This window comes from Triticum aestivum, chromosome 1D (assembly GCF_018294505.1).
Source record: "Triticum aestivum cultivar Chinese Spring chromosome 1D, IWGSC CS RefSeq v2.1, whole genome shotgun sequence".
In the NCBI taxonomy this organism is placed as follows: Eukaryota; Viridiplantae; Streptophyta; class Magnoliopsida; order Poales; family Poaceae; genus Triticum; species Triticum aestivum.
Window position 1 is genome coordinate 196111572 of NC_057796.1, and position 9928 is coordinate 196121499.

The 9928-nt window shown below is 47.7% G+C and overlaps 2 protein-coding genes across 5 annotated transcripts; one reads left to right on the forward strand and one right to left on the reverse strand.

The window, feature by feature from the left end:
* Window positions 1-2696: 2696 nt before the first annotated feature.
* On the forward strand, window positions 2697-6831 carry LOC123180936 (pentatricopeptide repeat-containing protein At5g08305). 2 transcript variants are annotated; one of them, XM_044593127.1, is made up of 2 exons: window positions 2697-4867; window positions 6707-6831. In XM_044593127.1, exon 1 carries the CDS (start codon window positions 2762-2764, stop codon window positions 4223-4225), a length of 1464 nt encoding a protein of 487 aa, XP_044449062.1. In that variant the 5' UTR covers window positions 2697-2761; the 3' UTR covers window positions 4226-4867; window positions 6707-6831. The 2 variants fall into 2 exon arrangements, with proteins under 2 accessions (XP_044449062.1, XP_044449061.1); XM_044593126.1 differs by lacking the exon at window positions 6707-6831 and adding an exon at window positions 5234-5423.
* LOC123180938 (serine/threonine-protein kinase PCRK1) lies at window positions 5239-8744 on the reverse strand. 3 transcript variants are annotated; one of them, XM_044593129.1, is made up of 5 exons: window positions 8469-8744; window positions 7540-7967; window positions 7108-7368; window positions 6839-6958; window positions 5239-6226 (listed from the first exon to the last, which is right to left on the reverse strand). In XM_044593129.1, the coding sequence occupies exons 2-5, from the start codon at window positions 7936-7938 to the stop codon at window positions 5702-5704; spliced, it is 1305 nt and encodes a 434-aa protein (XP_044449064.1). In that variant the 5' UTR covers window positions 7939-7967; window positions 8469-8744; the 3' UTR covers window positions 5239-5701. The 3 variants fall into 3 exon arrangements, with proteins under 3 accessions (XP_044449064.1, XP_044449065.1, XP_044449063.1); XM_044593130.1 differs by having other exon boundaries at window positions 8257-8498; XM_044593128.1 differs by lacking the exon at window positions 8469-8744 and adding an exon at window positions 8240-8456.
* Between the last annotated feature and the right edge of the window lie 1184 nt (window positions 8745-9928).

Sequence of the window (9928 nt, forward strand, 5' to 3'; positions counted from 1 at the left end):
ACACAAACGTTTGCGATATACACCATAATCCGAGATGGTTCACAGAGAGGAAACGTGTGCAAGCATGCACACAGTTGCCGTTCGCAAAGCGTGTGTGGTGTCAGACACTATCACATACGATGCGGGAAAACTAAACGTGTGTGATTGTCTACCTATCGTACACGGTTTATAATCATGAACTGTTTGTGATGTGCCAGGCACCGTAAATCTCCCGTGCCTGGAATCTGCCTGGAAAGCTCCCGTGCCTAGAATCTGCCTGGTTTTAGGCAGAACCACAAAACTCCGACTGCGATGGCAATGCGAGCACAAACGAGTAGCAAGGATGAAGCGTTTGGGATATTCGAGATATCAGAAACGGTTATATAGGGACAACTGTATGCATCAAGGCTCCCTATCCCCGACGATTTCTGGGTCATGTCGGAAGGACCCCTCTATCGCCCACACTCACTTGGCGACGGTTCCAAATGTTGTCCTGGAAAGGGGTTTTAAACCGTTTGTTTAGGACTGACGCGCACCAGTGATCCTTTTTGAAGGAAACTTTTTTTAGAGTATTGTGTTTTGTTCCTAAAACACGCGCCCACAAATTTTGATATTCTTCCAAGGCGATCTTCATGGTCGCATTGGTGTCAAACCAGCCCGACAGCGTTGCACCACGGCTGCCGAGTTCAACCTCATCGGATCAGCACTTCGTCGAGCCGAGTTCAACCTCATTGGATCATCACTTTGGCGAGCCAAACAAGATTTTGGCACCGCGTGGGCCAAATAATCACCAAGAGAACATCGTCGCCCCACGAATTACATGGGGTGGGCACACTGTCATCGCTGCACGGTTACTTCATCAAGCTGGCATCGACCGCGTCATAAATTTTGACCTATGTCGGCATCGTTGTGCCGCCTCTTCTTCAAGCCAACATCCAACACGCCAACCTGCTTCGACTTGTTGGCTGACATGGGCTTCGCCATCTCTTAATCAACCTACTCCGGGGACTTCGGCGTCACATGCCGACCAACTTCATCATCATTAGCTGGACCGGGGGCTTCGCTTCGCCGCATCGACTGTGCTGCATCACCACTTCGTCAAGTTGAGCTCCTTGCTCGGTCACCTCGGGCTTAATTCATCCTGCTCATTTATGTTGATAGTGATTATTGCTCCTTTAGGATGTTTAGTAACTTTGTTCTAGCCTTTGAGGGTCGTGGTATATCATTCTTCCAATAACATGAACCATCCTTGGCTCATTGAACCAAAAGATCACAACAGGAGTGCTCTTGATGAGTTCTCCATTCTATATTTGTGAGTGCCAATCCGACCTTTCTGCATAGATTATTCGAAAGAAATGTGTTAATCTTTGTTTGACATGTTAATCTATGCATCCACAACTCAGAAAAACCATGTGTTCCTTTGATGTCCCTCTTTAGTTGTATTCCGACCATCGTCTATCAATTGATAGTCAGGAGTAGTTGTGCATTCGTGTTCATCGGTGCCTATTATTGCGGTGGTCCGTCAAGCAGTTCTATTTCAGAACGACTACGAGAAACAAACTCCAGTACCTCATCCATATCTAGGATTGGGTTAACGTAGTTGTATTCCGCAGATCAAGATGTCAATCTAGCTTTTGTTCTATTCTACCTTGGAGTATTACCTTCTTTATGTCAAGAATATAATGGGAATTGCACACTATCTTATGAATTCTTGATACAGTGATACGTCTCGCCATCATCATTCATTCCTCGGTCTCCGTGTTGGTTGTAACCGGAATGCCGACAAATGAACCGTGATGTGTGAAATCAATACTCTTAGCAACCCCGTTGCTTGGTAGTTAATGGACAATAATTTTATTCTTAGCGTGTCGATTATAGATTACCACACAAAGATTGATTGTGCTACCTAGTCCATGTTTATGGTGCACTCTTTGATCACTGAGTTAGGATTGTGTCAATCCCTCACTCCTTTGATCATATCATTTTGGTCCTGAAAAGAAAGATTGTTACCAAGCCTAGTAACATATCGATGGTTCGTGATTTTTCGAATATCTTCTCGAAAGTATTACTAGGTTGTCCCCTGACCGTTATGTTGAGTTCGTGATCAAGTTGGTTTTCCTCTAAACCACCCTTTCTCCGAGAATCTGTGTTGGATACCCCTGAGCTAGTTGGTTATGCTTAAACAATAACTTGGAGAGTTGAAAGATAAAGGATTTGCCTAATGTAGTTCATTCAAAGGGATATCTTTTGTGTGTGTGTGTTGAAGAAAGATGATATCTTTATCAATTGACCTTCGTGATCAATTGTTGGATCTATTGTACGGCGGGGCGGAGATCATGCGACGCATCTGTTGCATGGCTGAATGGTGGTGGCTCTAGATGAGAGTCGGTAGGGAGAAAGTGAAGAGTGGCTGCTGAGAGAGAAGAGCGACGAGATAGATTTTCTAGAGACAAACATCTGAGAAGATAAGGTTCAACAACGATGTGTGAATCACATGGACACGCGTCGAGCAGCCGATGCGGTCGACCCACTGGCTGTAATCAGCCGACTGATAGGAAAGCTTTTCCTTATCATAGGGGGAAGGTTGGACGAATGGATGATGGGAAAGAAATGAAACATGAAACTGTGGTAGAGATAGGGATTTTCTACGGACAGTGTTTTTATACTTCATTAAAAGCAGATCTCGCATGTGAGAAAATGGAGTGACCAAACGTTGTTGTTGCAAAATAATGCCGGCTCAATCAATTCCCGCCCTTGCTCTCCTCCTTCCGGTTCGAGACGAATGCGGCCTCCGCTCCTCCCGCCGCACCTCCTCCGCCGCCTTGACGGCCGCACCCTCTCCACGCCGCTGCTCGACCCCCTCATCCGCACCACCTCTTCCTCGCCCTCCACCCCGCACCACTCCTTCTCCCTCTACCTCCTCCTCCTCCGCTCCGCGCTGCGGCCCTCCCACCTCACCTTCCCCTTCCTTGGCCGCGCCGCCGCTCGCCTCGCCTCCCCGCGCCTCGCCCTCTCGCTCCACGCGCACCCGCTCCGGCTCGGGCTCCTCCCCTGGGACATCTATGTCGCGAACTCTCTCGTCCACATGTACGCGGCCTGCGCCCTCCCGGACCTCGCCCGCCGCCTGTTCGACGAAATACCGCGGCCGAACCTTGTCTCCTGGAATGCACTTCTCGATGGCTACGCCAAGTGCCACGACCTCCTCTCCGCCCGCTGTGTGTTCGACCGGATGCCCCAGCGGGACGTGGTCTCCTGGAGCGCCATGATTGACGGGTGCGTCAAGTGCGGGGAGCATCGTGAGGCGCTGGCGTTGTTCGAGATGATGGAGACCACGGGGGCTGGCAATGGTGTTAGAGCGAATGATATCACAATGGTCAGTGTGCTAGGCGCGTGTGCTCATCTGGGGGACCTTGGGCGGGGAAGGCAGATGCATCGTTACCTTCAGGAGCGTGGCTTCCTGCTGAACCTCAGGCTCGCCACCTCTCTTGTGGACATGTATGCCAAGTGCGGGGCAATCAGCGAGGCGCTTGAGGTGTTTCGGGCCATGCCAGTGACCAGCACCGATGTTCTGATATGGAATGCTGTGATTGGTGGACTTGCAGTGCATGGGTTGACCATGGAGTCGGTGCAGATTTTCCAGGAGATGCAACATTCTGGTGTTGTGCCAGATGAGATCACATACCTTGGTTTGTTAAGTGCTTGCGTACATGGTGGTCTAGTGGGTGAGGCCTGGAGGTTATTTCGCTCACTTGAAGCTCAAGGGCTCAGACCACATGTCGAGCACTATGCTTGTCTTGTAGATGTGCTTGGTCGAGCGGGCCGCTTGGAGGAAGCATATGGTGTTGTTAAGAGTATGCCAATGGAACCCAATGTGTCTGTACTTGGTGCTCTCTTGAATGCATGCCATCTGCATGGATGGGTAGAGTTAGGGGAGGTAGTCGGCAGGCAGCTTGTCCAATTGCAGCCAGATCATGATGGCAGGTACATTGGGTTGTCCAATATCTATGCTATTGCTAGGCGGTGGCAAGAGGCAAAGAAAGCAAGAAAGGTGATGGAGGAGAGAGGAGTGAAAAAGATCCCTGGGTTTAGCGAGATTGATGTCGGTGGAAGGCTCCACAGGTTTATTGCCCATGACAAGGCTCATTCTGGCTCAAGAGAGATATATGCGTTGCTTAATCTTATAACGGTGGAGATGAAAATGAAGGATGATGTTGTCATTCCAGAATACTTCTGTACATACAGATAGGACAATGGGTGCCTAATGGATCTCTCAAAAGTAAGTTCTCCTGCAGGATTCTGATCATGCATCTTGTCTGAATCAGGGGAAATTCATTGTAGCTCTTGGTTCTGGTTACTTATGCAGACTTGGTTTTTGTTGAAAATTTGACTGCCAAACATAACCTAGTTGTGAGGAGATCCATCAAGAGCCAGATATTTGAAGAGGAGATGAAATACATTTGTGCGCTGCTACAGGAAGCAGAGCTATAGAAGAAGTATGACGTGTGCATATGGTCTTGAGATTCTTTGAGCTGCCAGCAGAAAAGTGCATTCTGTTGCTGGACGGCAATCAGAGAGTAAACATCTTCAGTAACTGTTTCACCTATGGCTTCTGCTTGTATGGATGATTGATCATCAGATAGATAAGGGCAAGAACATTCCAAAGACTGCTGACTATTTATGCCAGATGATGCTGAACCATGTCGTAGAGATTTCATCAATATACATTACAAGTATGCTTCACAAATTGATACACTGGCCATAGTTTTTCTCAAGAATCTGCAGTTGTAAAAATGTACCAATTGCTAGGATCATGTGCCAGAACTGTGTATGTAGCCTGTGCTGAGCTTTGCCCGTTAACGAGATCTCTGGTTGTGTATAGCGCTCAAAGGTGAAACCACACTGCACTTATTCCTATTTTATTTTTTTAATCTTGGTTCCCAAAATTCGTGTTGCTTAGTTATATATTTCTATCAGGCCAAACATCCGGAGCATGCTATATTTCATATGCGATTTGTGCTATGAATAGTGAAATTATTTTCCTGAAAGTCATATGGTACTTTACTAAAGAAACAATGTTTTGTTTAATATAGAGTACACAAAGAGCAGTTAGCAAAATAACATGACCTGTGAATCCACCTTTTTCCCCCACATTTTCTCCTTTTTTTCTTGTTTTATAATAACCTCTCTTCACATTATCAATTTAATTTTGTAAAAGTTAGAACACATTAATTCTATTTTTTATGGATATACACAGGCAAATTCTACCTCCCAATTGATCTAGTACTGAAAAGGGAACTTTACATATCAGCTGTGTCAGTGCAGAAAGATAATTAAGTTCATCAGAGAGATGCATACAGGGTGCAAATCTTGCAAACACAGGAACCAATAAGCTACATGCACCTCCTTAAAATTCTTATTTGGCACTAGAAACAACTCAAAATTCAGTCAGCAAAAATGCGAATTCCATGTTAAACTGTACACCAATATTTCTACTTCAAAAAGGACTGCTTCAGTTTTCATTTTCCAGCTCTTGTGAAAACATGTAATGCTGAACTATTTAGTGATGATAGCATTAGGTTTGCCAAGTCGCCTGTTTTTAGCTATCATGTTCTCTGAATTGTATGGTAAACAGCAACTCAAGTGGCATTTCAGCTGTTGCTGTTTTTGCTAATATCTCTGGATGTTAAAGTCATAACGAGGAACATCTCATCCATATTTTGAGTCATTGTGTTCTCACAAGCTTGGGTGTCCACTTGTGCCATGTAAACCATCTACCATCTCCAGCTTTAATATCTGCGATCCTCCTCTTCAGATCAAGGCCTTTCCTTTTTTTCTCATCACTAGCCAGTTCTTTTGAATGGCTTATCAGGGGATGCTCTGGTGTTCCAAGGTCACTGCTATCGACAATCTTCTGCACCATCTCCAGCACCTCACTCATCTTAGGTCTATACCTTGCATGGCGCACCAGGCACTTGTTTGCCAGCGAGGCAATCCTGGCTGCCGACTTCAGGCTGTAGTTCCCTTCAAGCCTTGGGTCCATTATGGTCTCCAACTTCTTGGTGTCGGAGGAGTAGGGCTTCACCCATTCCACAAGGTTCTGCTCACCCCTCGGCCTGTTCCGGTCCAGAGGCCGCCGGCCTGTGAGGAGCTCGTAGAGAACCACTCCATAGCTCCATATGTCATTCTTACTGCTGAGGCGTCCTGTATGGATATACTCAGGAGCTGCATACCCTATAGTACCCACCACCTGTTTGGTATGTCAAATGAAAAGAGAAATTTTACTCTACCTTTTATATGTAACAAATGTCAGGTATCTAGAGTTAAGCTGCAAACTGAGGCTACTTTTACTTGGAAATTTATCATCACATGTGATCAAATTCTACAATTGGAAAGCAGCCAGAAAAGTTACTAGCTGATTTTTACCAACCAGCAGGGTTAGCTGGCTTTCCTAACCGGTCGTCCTGCACTAGCATGTTGACTAACCCGGAAGTGCCTAACTGCCTACCTTTGTTCTGCTTGTTCATCTAGGATGATGGTATTGTCAATTTCTTATTTCACAAGCCAATAATCTTTTAAAAGTACTTGCTGACTGCTAAGCATCCATTCATGTCGAGGAGTTTCTTTTAACCATTCCTGGTTTTCGGTTTGTCTGACAAGTACGAAAGGCCACAATATGAACTATTCTTGCTACTGACTACCAAGTACCTACTGAACCGATCATACTTAGGTGAAAACTCGCAAAGCTGTCTTTGAAAGTCCCAGTATGCTGTTCAATATGTCAGCATTGCGCCATGGAATTCAGAATAGTGCCATCGGGTGCTGGACAAAGAAGATGGGCTTTCGGCTGCTCGTTACATACCGCTGTTGAAACATGGCTTCCCTCTTGCGGCCCCAGTCTAGCCAAGCCGAAGTCCGACAGTTTTGCATTCCAGTTCTCGTCGAGCAGGATGTTTGAAGGCTTCAGATCACGGAATATTATCTGGAAGAACATATTCATAGATGCAGATGATATCAGGACTGGGTAAAAGGCAAGAGACTCTAAAATAGGTCATGCTCCTATGATGTTACAGTATCTTTCAGCAATCATAGCATTTGAATGAGTTACTGCATGCCTGTGATGAGGCTTACCTTGAATTCAGAATCTTCGTGCAGGTACTTGAGACCACGAGCAGTGTCGAGTGCTACTCTCAGCCTCATTGCCCATGAAGCAGGCTTTGGTGATCTTGTTGACAGGTGATCAGCTAGGCTTCCGTGAGGCATGAACTCGTAGACGAGCAGCAACTGAATCCCCCTCTCGTCGTCCTCTGCGCAGTAGCCGATGAGCTTCACCAGGTTGGGATGATCCACCACCCCAAGAAAGTTCACCTCGGTCACCCATTCCTTATGTCCCTGGATGACGAATCAAAGTATTGGTGTTATCACCTGCATCAAGCCATCCAGATTACGGATGGTTGTTCGGGTCAATGATCGGATGACCGCCATGGATGAGCTCTGACACAATGTTTATGTTGAGTTGGCTGGAGCTGGAGGCAATGCATGAGGAAAAGAAGAGAATGGCACCTGGAGGCCTTTGCGTCCGAGCTGCTTGATAGCAACATCAAGGCTTCGGCGCGGCTCGAGGGTGCTCCGGATGGTGCCGCGGTAGACGCAGCCAAAACCGCCCTCGCCGATCATGAGTGCACGGCTGAAGCTCCGGGTGGCGCTCTTGAGCTCCTGGAAGGTGAAGATGCGGAGGTCATTGTTGGGCCGCTGCGGCAGCGACAACTGCCGGTACCGGCCGAAGGACTCGACGCTGATCTCCGACGAGACGGTGAGCGAGCAGCACTCTGAGCCCGAGCGCCGCGCGTCATGGTCCGTGGAGATGCTGCTGTTGGAACGCGCCGACTGAGACCGTGCAGGCACCTGCAGTTCCTCCTTGTCCCGCTCCTTCTCCCAGCTCGCGAACCGGAAGCACTGCATCGCGCTTCTTCTGCTTTGACCCTCCTGCTCTGCAATAACATGACAGCATCAACGGCGCAGCCTTTCAGCTACTATAGTAATCAATTTCAGACGGCGGTAAAGGCAAGCTCTCGGATCTTGGAAGCACTGATTGGGAAGAAGACCAGGCGCAGAAAGCAGCGCCATTATTCTACAACCAGAAGGAGGGAGAGAGAGAAACCTTGAAGGCGTCAAAAGAAGAAAACTGAAGGGGTTTCAGAAGAGGCAAAAGAGATTGGCACTTTTCAAATAAAGATGAGATCCTACTGGATCAATCAATTACCAATGCAAAAGACGCACCAATCTAAACAAGGACGGTCGACGAAAGGAAGCCACCAGGACCAGAACATACACCCATGGAGACGATCAGGCAGACAGAAACCGCAAGATCTTTCAAGCCAACAACCGACCAACCAATTGCTCAACCTTCTTCAAAGTCCAAAACCAACCCAAGGGAAGTTGAAATGAAAGACACGAAGCTCTCTTCACGGGACGGGTCGTTTCCTGCTCACCTGGGCAAAGCCACCTAGCTGAGCCTCCCCCACATGGGGTTGGGAGGAAGAAGACGCGGCTGCTTCTGGTTCAGGGTACGGGATTTGGATTGGATTGCGTAGTTAGTAGGTCAATGGATGGCCGGCTCCTGCTTCGGACTGTCTCTTTCTGCTTGGTTGGTCGTTGCTTGCTTTGGGAGCTGGGACGAGGGGACGCGAGAGAAACGTGAGGGTTTGGATAGTGATGGGTGCAGGTGTTGAAATAAGCACGGCGAGGAGAGGGAAATGGCAACTCACAAATCGCAGGAACAATTACTTTCATCATGGTTGTGGAGTAGTAAAACTAAAAGAGTAATCAAAGTTCACAAGAAGAAAACTACTAAAAGAGTAATCACCAGTGGAGCGTATGGTTGCCGTACATGATGTACTCACTGTACAGATCTCTCAGAAAGCAACCTTTGTATATGTTTTCCGAAGTAACATAGCGATTTTCTCCATTTAGTCGTTTTCATCTTGATGGACGGTAGTCTGAAGGAACACATGGCTGGAAATCTTGCTCAACTTGTCAAAGTACTATGGAGAAAAAAATACAAACATTACGATCGAACGTTTTGAAAAGAAAAAAAAAACTAGAAATACACACACTTATTGGTGGCAAACACGAAAACTTTGAAAAGACCCGCACAATGGTCTGGTCTGACTTGGCTAACTACTGGAGGTTGCAACACGAGTCAGGACAACGATTATCACTGCTGGGTGGTGGCAACCAAGTCAAATATAGCTCTCTTTCACATCTGGTTTCAACGACTTTTGCGCATGTGTTTTCACTCTTCTTCGTTGACTTGCGGATTTCATTTTAGTAAAGTATACTTTTCATCCCTCAACTCTAGACGGACTCTATATTTGGTCCATCAACTTTAAAACTGGACAACTTGCACCCCCAACTCCTGAAACCAGACAAGTTTAGTCCCTTGTCTCGGTTGACCCGGTATCGCTACTGACTCAGCGCGGTTTTGACCAGTCTTCGTCCACGTGGCGGTATTTCTCTCTCCTACCTTTCTCCTCACATTGGATTACTCAGACATTTCATCAAACACCTAGCATGCGCTGCATGTGCAGTCTATGACCGGACCGTGGTGGCTGCTCCCGCCAGTGCTCCCGTGGCTTGTGCGCGTGCACTACGCCGTGGACGGCTGCTGGTTGATGCCCTGTGCACCGGCGTGCTGCTTCGTTTAGGACAAAAGGAAGCCGAAACTCGGGACGGTGCAAGTCAGCGTGAGCATCTCCGTCGCGCTCTCCCCCGTGGCTCGCAGATCGCCGTGCAGCTCGGCGTCATCTCAGCTGTCGCGGTCCTCGCCAACGGAGCGCTTGCCGCAGCAACCGAGCGACATGGCATTCACACGCACGCCGGCACGCCAGCATCTCCACCACCAGCCTCACCACGCCCATCACCATCACCTTCGAGAGGCTGTACAGGAGCG

Excerpts from the sequence above, each read along its gene's own strand:
- LOC123180936 (XM_044593127.1), top strand. The coding sequence starts at position 2,762 with ATGCGGCCTCCGCTCCTCCCGCCGCACCTCCTCCGCCGCCTTGACGGC.
- LOC123180938 (XM_044593128.1), bottom strand. The coding sequence starts at position 8,306 with ATGTTCTGGTCCTGGTGGCTTCCTTTCGTCGACCGTCCTTGTTTAGAT. Across the intron at positions 6,959-7,107 it reads ACGAAGATTCTGAATTCAAG|ATAATATTCCGTGATCTGAA; the intron begins GTAAGCCTCATC and ends ATGTTCTTCCAG. Across the intron at positions 6,227-6,838 it reads GAAGCCATGTTTCAACAGCG|GTGGTGGGTACTATAGGGTA; the intron begins GTATGTAACGAG and ends CATACCAAACAG.